The sequence below is a fragment of the Podarcis vaucheri genome (genome assembly GCF_965113315.1).
Source record: "Podarcis vaucheri genome assembly, chromosome: 2".
In the NCBI taxonomy this organism is placed as follows: Eukaryota; Metazoa; Chordata; class Lepidosauria; order Squamata; family Lacertidae; genus Podarcis; species Podarcis vaucheri.
This window is the reverse complement of record NC_138760.1, coordinates 79,432,314-79,448,499: the sequence shown is the minus strand read 5'-3', so window position 1 is coordinate 79,448,499 and position 16,186 is coordinate 79,432,314. Positions and strand designations below refer to the sequence as shown.

Here is a 16,186-nt window from a genome sequence, read left to right as displayed (position 1 = left end):
GCTCCGCAAATAATAAATTTAATAAATTCCTGCTGAGCCTTTGGGGGGGGGTCCTTGGCTCCTTCGCTCGCCCCCAGCCCCAGTGGCGTAGCGTGGGGGGTGTAGGGGGGCCGGGCGCAACATCTGGGGGGGCACTCGCACTGGAGTGCTAAAATCCACGGGTTAGGGGGCGCAAATTACTTGCCTTGCCCCGGGTGCTGACGACCCACGCTACGCCACTGCCCTCTAGTCCAGCATCCTCTTCTCACAATGGCCGCCCTAAAGCCCCTGGGAAGCCTGCCTGCTGGGTTCAAGTGCAACAGCATTTCCCCCTCCTGTGATTCCCAGAAACTAGGATGCAGAGGCCTAATGCCTTTGACAGTGGAGGTAGACCTAGAACATGGGTAGGCAAACTAAGGCCCAGGGGCCAGATCCGGCTCAATCGCCTCCTCAATCTGGCCCGTGGACGTTCTGAGAATCAGCATGTTTTTACCTGAGTAGAATGTGTCCTTTTATTTAAAATGCATCTCTGGGTTATTTGTGGGGCATAGGAATTCGTTCATATTTTTTTTCAAAATATAGTCTGGCCCCTCACAAGGTCTGAGAGACAGTGAACCGGCCCCCTGCTGAAAAAGTTTGCTGACCCCTGACCTAGAAGCTTCTGATCTTTTCACTCATACCATATGGTACTCAGAAAAATTCTATGGTAAGTAACGTAAGTTGGAGGCTGGAATGGAGTTTATTCAGCAGCCAGGCCCCCTTGGCTGAGCCATAGGCACCCTTTCTCAAGTGCAATGAGGAGGAACCCATGTGACTGTATTCTGTTCCTGAAGACATCAGTACTGTTGATATTAAAGGGAGAAGCTTAAGATGCCCGATGGAATCCTGCATTTAGGTGAAGCCAAGGTAGCCAGGTTTGGGAAAGTGTCAACTGGCTGCTAATCATCAGCCACCCAAACCGCTGTCAAGGCTGCAGAGGCTTCTCGTAAAAGGGGCTGCAGATTTTTCTTTGGGACCCTCAGTGTTACTCCGTTAACTACAGTTAAGAATGTTACTCTTGTGTTGGGAGCAGTTTTTCGACTCCTGGTCCAGCTGGGCTCTCCGGGCTTCCACTGGTATATTGTATTCCCCACCAGCACATGGATTCTTCTCTGCCACTGCACCGCACAAGGTGGCAAGACCAGGATAGGAAGTTCTGGGATGGCGACGTCGTAGCTCACAGTGCCATCCTTGCTGAGGAAGAAACACTTGTGGGTGCCAGAGATCAGGGCCCTGATTACCGTGCCGGGTGTCTCGCGCCGGCTGCTCTCCTCAACAAGCCCGCCGATGACGAAGATCCCATTGTCCATGGTCACAGCTGTGGATTTGTAGCACTGAAAAGCCAGAGGCACCTGATTCCACACATCGGAAGCTGTTTCATAAATCAGAATGCCCCTGTGAGCAAGGCCGCTTGCCCTTGTGTGAGAGAACCCTCCAATCAGGTAGAGCTTGTTTTTCAATGTGGCAGAGGCAAAATGACTGACTGCAAATGGCAGGTTGGCAATGGGAGACCAGGTCTTCTGCACTAGGTCAAAGCTTTCTGCAGAATCAAGCACACTTCGGCCACTCCGACCCCCCAAAGCATACAGCTTCTGCTTACATGCTAGGAAGCCATGTTCTCGCCGAGGGGTGGACATGGATGGCAGCTGCGTCCACTGGCCGGTAAGAGCATCAAACTCGTGCAGATTGCCTAAGACGGAGCCATTAAGCCTTTGTCCCCCAGAGACATAGAGCTTGTGCCCCACAGACAAGAAGCCAGAGGAATCTAGATACATCAGAGGTGGTATCTCCTCCCAGCTTTCAGTCTGCAGGCTGAATCCCAGGAAGTGAGTTTTCAGACGTTCAACTACGCCTCCCTGCATGTTGCTTACAAAAAGGCCCAAGCTCACAATCCAGTCGTCGTACATGCCGTGTCTGAGACCCCCGCTCTTCCGCAACCTCCCTTCTCCATCGAGCTGCTCCCACTGCAGGTGAGCATGTCCATATTCTTCGATGATGTCCTTCTGGACTACCGTGATCTCTTCGGAAGTAAGAAGCGGGAGGCGGACTTGTTTCAGCAGCTTCTTGATCAGTGAGAGATGCTCGGCTGGTTGAGACCTCACCCAGCGCTGCACAGCGTGGTAGACGATCAGCTCAGAAGACACCAGGAGTTTGTCTGAGGAGACAATGCTGATCACCGTGCTGGGATCCAAGCCTGGAAAGGCCTCGTGTTGAGAAAGAGGTTCAAAGTTAATGGTGATGTGGCGTGTGGCCACACGAAGCAACGCTTGGTGGTTGTGAGCATATGCCAAAGCATAAATCCCCAGGCAGCTGTCCATAGAAATGCTGTCAGCAAGGAATCTGGTGAGAGAAAGAAATTAAATATGGATCAGTGGGGAACTGCAGGGGAATTTCACTCTCCAGATGGTGAAAGAGACAGCTTTTCGCGCTCAGCAGCAAAGGGACTGGCATGCCCACTGGCATTCTGACCTGTTTTCCCACCGCCAGAGACCAACACATGCCGGTTAAAATAAAGTTTGCCAAGGTGTCTGAAAAATGTACATTTTTTATATTTTTCTGGCAACCTGCTCAAAAGCAAGATGCTTTAAGTGGAGCTAGAATTGTTTGTTGCATCTTTTCTCCAGGCTCAGGAGGAAAGGGATCACTTTAAAGGATGGGGAAAATACATTGGAAGGTAGCAGGTCAGGACTTTGGAGGAAGAAAGCTGAAACAAGCCTCAGTAAGGGAAATGTTAGACAGCTGGATGAATGGAACAAAATGGGATAGCCAGATGGATTGAGTTGTGGATATGGAGGAATGGTGCAGTCAACATATATGTGATTTGCAATAGTAATTATGAGCTACAAACAAGCCCTTCCATGTTAAATAGCACTTGTGTCAGTGTGAAGTTAGGAGTATAGGCAATAGGAAGGATCTGCATGCATCCCATCTTTCATTTTTCCTGATCTCTCTTTCCTCCAGGAAAATTCCCTCAGTTACAAAGTGAAATTAATTTAAAGGCAGTAATTGTGGAACTCCAACTGTCCCATAGCAGTTTACTTGCTGCTGAGGGCCCAGTTGAACATTACAACAAGGCGCTTAGCTGTTAGTAAACTGCTAAGGGACAGCTGGAGTTCACCAATTATTGTCTTTAAATTAATTTCATTTTGGTTAATGGGTAATGTGGTGGAATTTTTGGAGATTGATATCCTCTGTGAACCCCCCAGCATTACGACAGCACTGTGTGAACCAGTAAATTTTCCATTCTTGTTTAGCTTGCCAGCCAATACGTCTGTGTTGTCTGGGGCCCAAGTGAACACAGTCCTTGATTTCGTTTGACAAACTAGGCAAAGGTCAAGGTACAGATGTCTGTCATTTTAATGAATGAAAACTCAAACTCGCTTTTGACATAAGCTCAAACAACTTACATTTCCCCAGACGCTGATGCTAGGTTCCTCCCCAGTGCCACTGCTTGCCGCTGCAAGAAGCAGCAGCAGCAACTGCACTGGGCACTATTTCCCACCCCAAACAATGCTTTAGACCTAGTGCCATTCAAGGGCATTATCTGTGTTTATATTCAGGTCATTGTGGGGCAGGGGAGAAATAATAGCTGCCTCCCCCAAAGAAAGTTGGGAAATATTTAGTGAAAATTTGTTTTCTAAAAGAAAAGCCTCAGATATATTATCAGAAAAATGTCTTCTGAGAAATTTCAGCTCAACTCTAGATTGTGCCTCCATACTGTATCTCTTAAGGATTTCACCCACTGACCCAAGGATCCCCAGTCCCAGCTCCAAAACAGGATCTGTTTACCTGCCAATAATCTCCTGCAGTGGGCGGATGACAAGCCTATTGGCAGCTGTGAAGAGATCCTGAGCAGTCTCTGGTGTAAGCAACAACTCTCCAGTGTAGAGATAATTTAGAATTCTTTGAAGAACAGAAGAGGCCATGTCTTCGAACACAACTTGCCTTTCCCAGCATTCTCTAAAGGGCCTGGTGAACATGGCTCGGAAGTAAGGGCTGAATGCGGCCAACAGTGCCCTACAAAGAGAGGCAGCAAAGTGACTACGTCAATAAAACAAAAAGTCAGCCTTATGTTATGTGTAAAAATGCTAAGCTTCCGGGGTTACATGATCCTTCAAAACAGGAATATATATCTGCCACTCAGGATGCAATAATTCTAAGGACACGCATGTTCACTATCTCAGTCATCCCTTACTTGGGAATATTCCTCTTCTTCCATGTACTGCTGCTGCGCTCAGTTGATTTGCTCTCTGTGCTTTCATTCCTGTAGCAGGTTTGCTAGTCCAGCTGTTAAAGAAGAAAAACCTTCATCCCTTTAAAAAAGAGTCAGCAGCCTGTGAGCAGGCCAGCATCAGCCCATGTGACGGCCACTGCCGGATTGGCTCAAGACATTTTGCCACCTGAGGCGAGCTACAAAATTGCCACCCCCCACCCCCCCAGGAAGAAAGGGTGAAGTGAAGTTGTACATCAAGAACAGGGTGTGAATAAAGGCCACTGCAGAGGTGGCATGGGGCTGTCAGGGAGGCAGCAGATCTAGCCTCCAAGGAGCGAGCTGCAGCCGTGAATGATCCCTTTCTTGGAGGCCAGATCTGCTGCCCCTGTGGATCCTGTCGCCTGAGGCAGTTACCTCACTTTGCCTTATGGGTGATCCGGCCCTGGGCACTGTAAGGCCTAGTCTGCACAAGCAGCAGAATGGACTGTATCACTTCAGACTGCAGGTGCGCCAATTACATTTTGGAAAGTTTCCTTCAAAAACTATATGCATAATTAGCATGGCAAGAATAGTTCTAGAACCCTGGTGTACAAAATTTAACTTGCAGGAGAGCAAACCCCTCCCCCAATACACACCAAATCTTTCCCCCATTTAGATACTTTCAGAAATCCATATTTTTATTTTTATTTTTATTTTTGGATGTGAAGGAAATAGCTCTCTCCCGGTTGTCTGCAACAAATGGTACTCAATGTCTCTGAAGGTGAAGGTTTGATTTAGTTATCACGGCCAGTGACCATTGAAACCTCCATGAATTTGCCCGATCCTGTTTTAATTTAATATGGTGACCCTCACTAGACTGGATGACAATGAAATCTATAAATCAGTTGTGTGTTGTGTAAAAAAAGTACTTTGTTTTGTCTGTCCTGAATCTCCTGCCAAACACTTTAATTGGGAGACTGACACTCCCACAATTCTAGAGGAGGGGAACAGATTTTCTATCCACTTCCTCTACACCTTACCTAATTCCATAAATCTCTATAAATCTAAATGATAAACCTTAATTTGTATAAACCTCTCCATGAATGGGAAGGCAGCCCTGTTTAGGGAAGCTTTTAATGTTTGATGTATCATAGTATTTTAATATTCTTTTGGAAGCCGCCCAGAGTGGCTGGGGAAACCCAGCCAGATGGGCGGGGTATAAATAATAAAAAATTATTATTATTATTATTATTATTATTATTATTATTATTATTATTTCTGCTAATCTTCCCTCATTCCCACCCCATTAAATGAGCCCCTGTCAGACGTGAAGTGCAAATGTAAGCTTTTAGAGGCATATGACTAGCACAAGAACCTGAGCCATTGGCTTATTTGGAATGGCAGTGATCTGGCAGGATGCATTGTGACAAAGATTATTACACTCTTGTGTCAGAGGCTGTGTTGCTCCCATAGAGCCGGAGCATCTCAGTGCTGATGTGCATACTCTGCACTTGCCTAGGCAATTTCACCTCCCTAGGCAAAGCATCTGCTTTGCTGGCTATGGATAACATGAGCTGCTTCATCAGGCCAATATTCACTTGCAGGCTGGAGACCAGCAAAATCCAGAAACTTACCTGTGACAGGAGAAAACCCTCCCTTCGGCCATCAGGGTGGCATCACAGAGCTGGTGGGCCTCATAGAGCTGTTTTAAGCCTGTAAGGAAGGGGAGGTAAAACCAAGTTGGTGTGTTAGATCCTGATCAGAAACAAGAAGGGCAACAAGAGGTAGAGCTGTCCAATTGGTCATGTAAGACAAGCACAGAGAATTTGGGGGTTGATATTGAACCTCCTGTTTCCAGCAATGCTCCTGGTTGAAGAGCACATGAAGGCACTATTCTGGACATGTTCAGTTATGGAAATTTCTTAGTCCTGCTAGAAACTCATTGGGTTCTGTTTCAGCTTTGTTTTGCTACGATGAAGGGCCATCGATTTGATACGATACGGAGCTGAACATCTACATTCAAGACATAAATCCAGGCATTTGTCAAGTGAAGATAAGGGAGGGAAATAGACTGTGTATTTCTATATTCTGCAGTAAACTTACCCTGAATTGTGTAACATCCCAAAGAGGTAGAACTCAAGCTTATGTCATCCATTCCACTGCTATCCGGTTCCTTTTTGGTATCCATAATCCATCAGCAGGTTCAAGAATCTCCAGAAAAAAGGACTCCTCCGAGACTCACCAACCAGTCATTTCTAGGGAAGAAGAAAGAGCCTCCAATTGGCAATGAGATGTTGGGAGCTAGAATACTCATGGGAGTCAGCCTCGTGGGAGTTAGAATACTGATGATGTGGAGCTCCAGGACACACCACCATCAGGCCAAATATATCTTCACAGATACTCTGCTGTCCTGAAACCCATTGTTATATAATACATTGGAAACCTGGAGGACTTTAATAAACAAACAAAAAAACTGTAGTCTCATGTTGCAGTTCTGAACTACATGGCCATGTCCATAATCACTTTGGGGTACTCTCATTTTCCTACTCATATTGAAATACTGCCCCTCAATGAGGCCAAACTTAGATTCACAAAATGTTTAGGGGTATATGTTCCCCCCTCGAAAAAAGCACTGCCTAATCCTATCCCTCTTCTTCAGATCTCCATTGATTGTTTAGTGCCTTGTCCTCACAGGTAAAGGTAAAGGTACCCCTGCCCGACGGGCCAGTCTTGCCAGACTCTGGGGTTTGTGCGCCCATCTCACATTTATTGGCCGGGGGCCAGCGCTGTCCGGAGACACTTCCGGGTCACGTGGCCAGCGTGACAACGCTGCTCTGGCGAGCCAGAGCCGCACACGGAACGCCGTTTACCTTCCCGCTGGTAAGCGGTACCTATTTATCTACTTGCCCCCGGGGGTGCTTTCGAACTGCTAGGTTGGCAGGCGCTGGGACCGAGCAGCGGGAGCGCACCCCGCCGCGGGGATTCGAACCGCCGACCTTTCGATCGGCAAGCCCTAGGCGCTGAGGCTTTAGCCCACAGCGCCACCCGCGTCCCCTCGTCCTCACAGGTACTTAGGAATAATGTTTCCCTTCTTTGCTACCTCTTGAATAGTCAACCTTCCCCTGGCCTTGAGCTTAAGAGAGGGGGGAGAGCGTAACTCAGTGGCAGAGCACCTGCTTGGCATGCCAAATGTCCAGTGTCAATCCCCAGCGTCTCCATTTAAAAATTAAAATGGGAAGCAGGCAATGGGAAAGACTCCTTCCTGAAACCCTAGACGGCTGGAGCCAGTCTGAGCAGACAATACTGAGCTAGGTGGACAAATAGTATAAGACAGAATTTTATGTTCTATGAAAGGTGGTGTATCTGTTGCCCTGGAACACTTCAATGACTTACAGTAAGGGTAGGGAACCAGGGGCCCTTTAGGTGTTGCTGGATTACAGCTTCCCTCTCACGCTGGCTAGGACTGATGGGAGGTGGAGTCCAACAACATCCGGAGGGCTACTGGTTCCACACCACTGAGAGATTCCCGTATCCTGTATCTTCCTAACCCTTTTGTTCCCAAATGATGCTCACAGGGGTCTCTAGTCCATCTGGTTGCTACCAAGAACTGGTTTCAAGATGGTGCCAGTACCTGAGACAGGGATTAGTTGGTTGAGAACCACTTTGGGTTGTTATAGGGCCTGGAACAAATCCTGGTGGAGAAGCAGTCCCAAAAAAACTGGAAGAAATGCAATCCCAGTGCTACTCAACATGGGTCTCAGCACATAGTATGAGGTGGTTTCACATATAAAGAAGAGGGCTGATGTTCTGGTTTTGGTTGCTGGCCATTTGATGAAACCAAGATATTTAGGCCATTGTGCCAGAAGTGTGAATTGCAGAGCAGAACAACTCTAAATCCCTAAGTACAGCCAGACCACCCATTATGACTATAAGCCTTGACACAGACAGGCAGCAGCCAATGAGCTGTGAATCTTTTACCATTCCCATTTCTTATTTGCATATGGGAGACCAACGGCATATTTTAAAAGCCATTGGCTGGGCTGGTGGGTGCAGAGGAAATAATTTCTTCTTTCATATGTAGCCCCTTTCAAAAGTTTTACCTTTACAAGTGGAGGTCAGATTTTTAAAAGTCAAGGAAATCATGCAGCTGCTGCGTTCTGAAAGAAGAAACATTTGATAGCTGCGGAGCTCAGAGATGATGTACTAATAGCCACATGATGGGCCAGTTGCCATCCAGTGGAGTACCTGAGGGTGGGTTGCCAAGCTGTTAACAATGGACAGTGGGTGAGTGGCTTTTTTTTTTTTTATAATAATTTTTATTGCGTTTTTTCCAAATTACAGAAAGAACAAAAGGAAAAGCAGAATAGAAGAAAAAAAGAAAAGAGAACAGAAAATCACATCCATTTCAACAGCTTATTTCAAATTTCCATTGGACTTCCCCACATCTCCCGCATAATGCATTCTTGATAATAAAGTCATCAGCAAATTATACCCTTATTTCGTGTGTTTCTTTATATTTTCAGTTGCAATTTAAGTTTAAATCTCTTATTCTCCATTTACTCTAAAAATATAACATGATATCATTTTTACCCATTTAAACTTTGATTCTTTCACAAATGTTAGCAATTTCATAGATAATTAAATTTCATTGCTGGGGCTAACGTTCCAAATCATACGACGTCTTATATTTCATACAACTTATAATACTTTTGCAAATAGTCTTTAAATTTTTTCCAGTCCTCCTCCATTGCCTCTTCTCCCAAGTCTCGGATTCTTGCAGTCATCTCGGCCAGTTCCATGTAGTTCATCAATTGCGTCTGCCACTCCTCCAGTGTGGGCAAATCTTGGGTCTTCCAATGCTTGGCGATAAGAATTCTTGCTGCTGTTGTAGCATACATAAAAAAAGTTCTATCCTTTTTTAACACCTTCTGGCCGACAATGGCCAGAAGGAAGGCCTCTGGTTTCTTGGGAAAGGTGTACTTAAACACCTTTTTTAACTCGTTATAGATCATTTCCCAAAAGGCCTTCAATCTTGGACAAGTCCACCAGAGGTGAAAAAATGTCCCTTCAGCCTCCTTGCATTTCCAACATTTATTGTCAGACAAATGGTATATCTTAGCGAGCTTGACTGGGGTCATGTACCACCTGTATACCATTTTCATAATATTTTCTTTCAAGGCATTACATGCCGTAAATTTCATACCGGTGGTCCATAACCTTTCCCAGTCCTCAGACATAATGTTGTAACCAATGTCTTGAGCCCATTTTATCATGGCTGATTTAACTGTCTCATCTTGAGTATTCCATTTAAGCAGCAAGTTATACATTCTCGATAATACCTTGGTCTTTGGTTCTAACAACTCTGTCTCAAGTTTCGATTTTTCCACCTGGAATCCTATTTTTTTATCTAGCTTAAAAACCTCATTAATTTGGGCATAATGTAGCCAATTTTGCACCTTGTCCTTTAATTTTTCAAAGCTCTGCAACCTCCAATTACCTCCAATGTTTTCTATTATTTCCCAATATTTCGGCCAATATGCCTCCATATTGGATGTTTTCCGAGCTTTGGCCTCTATTGGTGAAATCCACCTCGGAGTTTTACTTTCCAATAAGTCTTTGTATTTTTTCCAGACCATATATATTGCTTTTCTGACAATATGGTTTTTGAACATTCCATGTGTTTTCCCCTTGTCATACCACAAATACGCATGCCAACCTAACGAATTGTTAAAGCCTTCCAGATCTAGGACATCAGTGTTTTCCAATAAAATCCAATCTTTCATCCAGCAGAAGGCCGCAGCTTCATAATATAACCTTAAGTCCGGCAGGGCAAACCCCCCTCTCTCCTTTGCATCAGTTAGTATTTTGAACTTTATTCGGGGCTTTTTGCCCTGCCAGACAAACCTAGAAATATCCCTCTGCCACTTTCCAAAACATTCCACTCTGTCCACGACCTGCAAGGCTTGAAACAAAAACAACATTTTTGGCAAAACGTTCATTTTTATAGCTGCAATTCGGCCTAACAAGGATAATTTCAATCTTGACCAAATTTCTAGATCTTTTTTGATTTCTGACCAACATTTTTCATAGTTATCTTTAAAAAGATTCAAATTTTTAGAAGACAGATTGACCCCCAGGTATTTCACTTTTTTAACAATGTTTAGTTCTGTTTCCTTCTGAAACCCCTCTGTTTCAATAACCGTCAAGTTTTTCCCTAACACCTTAGTTTTTTGTTTGTTCAGCTTAAAACCCGCCACCCGACCAAATTTCTGAATCAATTCCAAAACTCTTTTTGTACTAGGTTCTGGCTCCTGTAATGTTAAAACCAAGTCATCTGCAAATGCTTTCAGTTTATATTGTTTCGCTCCGACCCGTATTCCTTGTACCTGCCGATCCTCCCTTATCATATTCAGCAAAACCTCCAGGACTGAAATAAACAACAGAGGGGATAGGGGGCACCCCTGGCGTGTTCCTTTTTCAATATGAAGTTCTTCTGTCACCACATTGTTCACTATCAACTTAGCTTTTTGTTCTGAATAGATTGCCTCTATTCCATTCTCAAACCCCCTTCCCACTCCCATCCCTTCCAAGTTTTTCTTCATAAATTTCCAAGAAATATTGTCAAAGGCCTTCTCCGCATCAATAAAAATTAACACTGCTTTGGTGTTAATATTTGTTTGTAAAAGTTCCAGAATATCGATAATGTTCCTGGTATTATCATACAAATGTCTACCTGGGAGAAAGCCTGCTTGGTCCTTATGGATTACTTCATTTAGTACTTTTTTAAATCTGTTAGCCAAAACATCCGCAAATATTTTGTAATCCACGTTTAGGAGTGAGATGGGGCGGTAGTTCTTGAGTTGAGTCTTTTCAGTTTCCACTTTAGGTATCAGTGTGATGAATGCTTCTTTCCACGTATCTGGTGCCCTCCCTCCCCCCATAATCTGGTTGCAAACCTCCATTAATGGTTGTATCAAGTAGTCTTTTAACATCCTGTAGTACTTGGAGGTGAGTCCATCAGGGCCCGGAGATTTGCCTAGTTGCATATTCTGAATGGCATCCTCGATTTCCTGTTGTGTTATTTTACAATTCAAGATTGATCTCTTCTCTTGAGATAATTTTGGTAGGCCGTTATCTTTCAAGAATTGTTCTATCTCAGTTGCTTCCTCGGATTCTTGTGTGTACAGTTTTTTAAAATATTTCTGGAAACACCTTCTAATTTCTCCCGGTTTCTGAATGTTTTTCCCTTCAACTTCTAAGTTGGTAACATAATTTAATTTTTGTCTCTTTTTCAACTGCCAAGCGAGCAGTTTCCCACATTTGTTCGCAGATTCAAAAGATCTTTGTTTCATTTGTTTGATTTTCCATTCCACTTCTTGGTTAATCAATTTCGCATATTGTGACTGGTGAAATTTGATTTCTCTTAAAGTCTCTTTTGATTTTGGATTCACTCTTAATTTTTTCTCTCCATCGCTTATCTTCTCCAATATCTTGTCTTTTTTACTATTCCAAAGTTTTTTCTTGATTGTATTCTGTTGTATCAGAAACCCTCTCATAACAGCTTTGCTTGCGTCCCAGATTATTCTTTTTTCCACCGAGGTATTCAAGTTAATTTCAAAATAATCCTTTAAAGTTTTTTGGGCCTTCTTTACAATCTCTTGATCTCTTAACAGGTTGTCATTCATTTTCCATCTGAAGGAGTCGGCAGTAGTAAATCTCATTTCCATTTTCAAAGCGTTATGGTCGGAGCAAGTCTTTGGGCAGATTTCTATTTTTGTGGTCTTAGGTGCCAGCCCTCTAGTTGCCCAGATTTGGTCGATTCTTGTCCATGACAGGTGGGCCTCAGAAAAGAAAGTTCCTTCTTTACCTAGGGGGTTTCTCGTCCTCCATAAATCAATTAGGTCCATATTGTCAGTTAGTTCAAAGAAAGTTTTTGGTAGTCTTCCATCTTTAGTCAGATTCTGATTCTGTGACTTATCCATCAAAGTAGAGACGACCCCATTCATATCTCCCATCATAATGATGTTGGAATAGTCCAGATAGTCCAGTAATGTCTCATGCAGCTTCTTATAAAATTCTGATTTCCCCTCATTTGGTGCATAGATTCCTAATATCAAAACTTTTTCTCCTTGAGTCGAAATTTCAATAGCCAGGATTCTTCCTTGTTCATCTTTAAACAAAAATTTTGGTGATAGATTCTCCTTGGCGTAGATCACCACGCCTCTCTTCTTGACTCTATCTGATGAGATAAATTCTTGGCCTAATCTTTTATTTATTAACACCTTCCTGTGTGACCTGGTCACATGGGTTTCTTGCAAGCAAATTATGTCCAGATTCTCTTTCTTTAGAATATGGAAGATCCTTTTGCGTTTTTCTGGGGAATTCGCGCCGTTAATGTTCCAACTATACAGCTGCAGAGACATCCTGTATCAATCTGTTGTTACTCTTGTTGGGCGTCTTCTTTTTTGTCCAAATCCGAGGGTGGTAACTCTTTTCCAGACTCTGGTGGTGGCCAAATAGCTGCCACTCCTTTCTGCAAGTCTTCTCCGTGGTCGTGTAGGAACTTCTGGCTGTCCTCTTTCGTTTTGATTTTTGTCTTCTTTCCTTTGTATTTGAATGAGAGGCCTTGTGGGAACTCCCACCTGTAAGGTATTCCGTTACCTCTCAAAAGTCCAGCTAGGTCAGTGTAGTTAGATCTTAGATCCAGTAATTGTTTAGGAATATCCTTGTAGATTTGTGCTCTTCTGTCCTGGATCTCAAGTGCTTTATTAAAATGTAGGTCGAGTAGCTTGTCTCTCTCCTGCTTAGTCCTTAAAATAATCAAACAGTCTCTAGGTCTGTCCTTCCCAGCAGCCCTTCCCAATCTGAATGCAGTTGTTATTTTAAAGTCTGTATCTTCGTTTATACCCCAGAATTTAGAAAATTCTGCTGTTAAGAAGCCAATCAAGTCCTCTTTCTCAATCTCTGGGATAGAGCGTAATCTCAAATTATTTTCCCTGTTTCGCAGTTCCACCAAAGACAGATAGGCCTGCTGGTCAGTAATATGTTTATGGAGCGGCCTTACCTCTCCTTTCAATTCCTCCACTTCTTTAGTTACTGCTTCTACTTTTTCATTCGCAGCCTCGGCCAGTTTTCGATTTTCGGATACAACGTCCTTTAGGTTTCCAATATCTTGTGAATGCTTAGCCACCTGTTCAGAAAGTTTGGTAATTGAGGATGTGGCTAAGTCAATTTTTGCAGTTTGGTCATCCACTTTTTTGTTCAAAATTGCAAATTGTTGTAACATTTCCTCTAGGAGAATGTTAGATCCCCCAGCTGCCATATCTTCACTTGTTAATTGTTCAGATTCTTCAGCTGGGGTTGTTGGTAATGGTACAGCCTGTAGAACCGCAGGAACTGAAGATCTACGAGCCTGGGAAACCAAAGTTGTTTGTACCAATTTGCCTTTCCCTGCTTTCGACGCAGCTCTTGTTTTTGGTTTACCACTCATTCCACACTCATTCCACACCTGTCTTTGGATTCAAGGTCAAGCTGTCAAAAGTTCCATGGGAAAGACAGGCCTCAGAGTGAGTAACCAGACCACAGAGAGACAAAACAAAGTCAGTTCTCAGGAAATTGTAAGTCCCAAACTCCACTAGGGGGAGTGTTGTTCAGTTCATGAAAGAAGAAACAAAGTTTCAGTCGCCATTAAAGTTCCTACAGTTAAATAAATTAACCAATGTCTTTAGAGAAGACCTTTTCCCTCTGGCAGAGCCCTCTCAATTTTGCCACAATAGTTTCTTAAAAGGTGCAAAATACAGTTGCATAATTGTATCCACCGGTAATGCCTCTAAGTATCTGTTTCAGCTTTGTAAGTGTATCCGCAACACAACCTTTTGCCCGCTGCAAGTCCGGGACTAGGGGTTTTCAAGTCTTTAAAGTTTTTAGAAGTCTAGCGGAGGAGAAACCCCGAACAGAGTAGACACGATAACAGGAAAATAAAGATAACTTGCCTTTCCCTTCAGTTTCCAACTTCTCCAGACGTATGCTGTCTCTCATTTAAAAACCCTTTTGTACTGCTTCCAGCTTGTCAGTTCCTTTGCCTTTGATCATTAAGCACCTCCGGGAGACGGACTTCCTTTTTCTCGTCTCCCGCTTTCAGCCGAATTCACGAATTTGTAATCCAATCTCAAATAAATCCTACTCACAAGTAGTTAATTTGTAATCCAATGTAAAGGAAGAAAGGTCGGCGCTCATCGGTAACAGCCGCGCGGCTTCACTCCCGCAGAAAGAGCGATGAATCCACAGCACCGCTTCCCCTCCGCGCTTCCGGAGCCCCTTACGGGGTCCCTTCTTCGTTTTGGGGGTCGCTCTCGGTGCCCGCCGGATCCCACGGCCACGAGCTCACTCTGCTCGTGGTTTAACTTAATGGGTCGTCGCTTCGCCGTAGCGAACAACCCTTTCCTGCGGAGCCCCTCTTTGCTGCGCAAAGAGGACCGCCATTACTCGTTTCGCGCCGCCTCCGGAAGTCGGTGAGTGGCTTTTTTAAAGGAGTGGGGCAAAAAATAAAAAAATAAAAAAATAAAAAAGCATAGAAGCCACCAAATGGCTGGCTTCTATGCTTTTTTATTTTTTTATTTTTTTTTTGTTTTTGCTGCAGCAAACAATTTTATTCAGGATTTTCTTGTTTTACAGAAGTGTAGTGCCTCGTATTATTTTTTTTTCATGTAACATTTTTACAAATCCGTTTCATTTGTTGAGGCATTAGGGGGAGAAGAAAAGAAAAAAGAAAAAAGAAAGGGGGGGTGGAGAGAGGGAAGATGGATAGGGGTGGGGTCGGGTGGCGGTGTTTCTACTATGTTTAATGTATGTAGAGTTTGGTGTCAGCGTTGCTTGTGTTGTTCACTTGTGTTCCTTTGGTGGTGAGAGAGGTTGGGGTTGGCCTAGGGTGTGATTGTTTGCTTGTGATTGGCTGTGGTGATCTTTGTTTTCGTGTGTGGGTGAGGTGGGTGGGTGTTTTGGATCAGGTTAGCCATATTGATTTGTATGCTGTTGGTGGATTATTGTCACTGTCCTGTTGGGCTGTGTATGTGATAAAGGGGAGCCATACCGGGGTGAAGGCGTCTTCTTCTGTTTGTCCCCGTGTCAGATTCAGTTTATTAGTTAATTTTTCTAGTAGGGCTGTTTCCCATACTATTTGGTACCATTGATCCATGCTTACTCCTGACAGGTCTCTCCAGTGTCTGGTTATGGTGTTTCTGGCTGCTGAGAGAAGGGGGTTATGAGTTCTTTGTGGTGTAAATGGGCATTGTTGTCTTGGAAGATGTTTAGTAGGGCCAATTCTGGGGTGATGTCTATTACTTGCTTAGTTATTTTACATATTTCTTGTATGGCTGTCGTCCAGAATAGTTGGATTTTGGGACACTCCCACCACATGTGGAGGTATGTGCCTGTGGAGGTGCACCCTCTCCAGCATTTTGGTGAGGTTCCTGGGTGTATTAGCGCTAGTTTCCTTGGTGTTAGGTACCGGGTGGCTTCTATGCTGACTCAAAATTCTTTGAGGATGGCCCTGCGTTAAGGGACTCATTCTTTTAAATATGAAGTATCTACTTATTGTACCAGCAACCTTAGATTGCAGCCTCCAGCTACTTACACTTGCAATGGGTAAACACAGGCAGGTATGTACATAAAACTGTATCCCTACTGTAGGGGACAAGATACCTTGATACTTTAGGGCTCACCTGGAGGCCACTGTGCCACACCACACGAAAACCATTGGTTGGCATCTGTGTCTGTATTGGGAGACAATGGAGGAGTGCGCCTTTGGAAGGTTACAGCGCCTGTTGTGGCTATAGAGACCAATACAGGAGAGAGATGCTTTATTGCAGTGGGGCAGACGAAGGCATACCATGGTGCTGTTGCAGGTGTACCAAGGTGTTTCTTCTTTCTGTGCTCCTCCCAGCATCATTCCTCCTCTGGTCACTGCTACGGTCTGTC

At 44.1% G+C, this 16,186-nt stretch overlaps 1 protein-coding gene and 1 long non-coding RNA gene across 6 annotated transcripts; one reads left to right on the top strand and one right to left on the bottom strand.

Moving 5' to 3' along the window:
• Positions 1-699: 699 nt before the first annotated feature.
• On the bottom strand, positions 700-16,179 carry LOC309527674 (kelch-like protein 28). Of its 5 annotated transcripts, none has more exons than XM_082214539.1 (5): positions 16,098-16,179; positions 6,314-6,465; positions 5,845-5,923; positions 3,808-4,035; positions 700-2,358 (listed from the first exon to the last, which is right to left on the bottom strand). In XM_082214539.1, exons 2-5 carry the CDS (start codon positions 6,396-6,398, stop codon positions 918-920), a joined length of 1,833 nt encoding a protein of 610 aa, XP_082070665.1. In that variant the 5' UTR covers positions 6,399-6,465; positions 16,098-16,179; the 3' UTR covers positions 700-917. The 5 variants fall into 5 exon arrangements, with proteins under 5 accessions (XP_082070665.1, XP_082070664.1, XP_082070663.1 ...); XM_082214538.1 differs by lacking the exon at positions 16,098-16,179 and adding an exon at positions 8,311-8,421; XM_082214537.1 differs by lacking the exon at positions 16,098-16,179 and adding an exon at positions 7,784-8,174.
• On the top strand, positions 5,498-6,610 carry LOC309527729. The gene is made up of 2 exons (XR_014217309.1): positions 5,498-5,897; positions 6,412-6,610. It is a non-coding gene; the product is annotated as an uncharacterized lncRNA (long non-coding RNA).
• Positions 16,180-16,186: the final 7 nt, after the last annotated feature.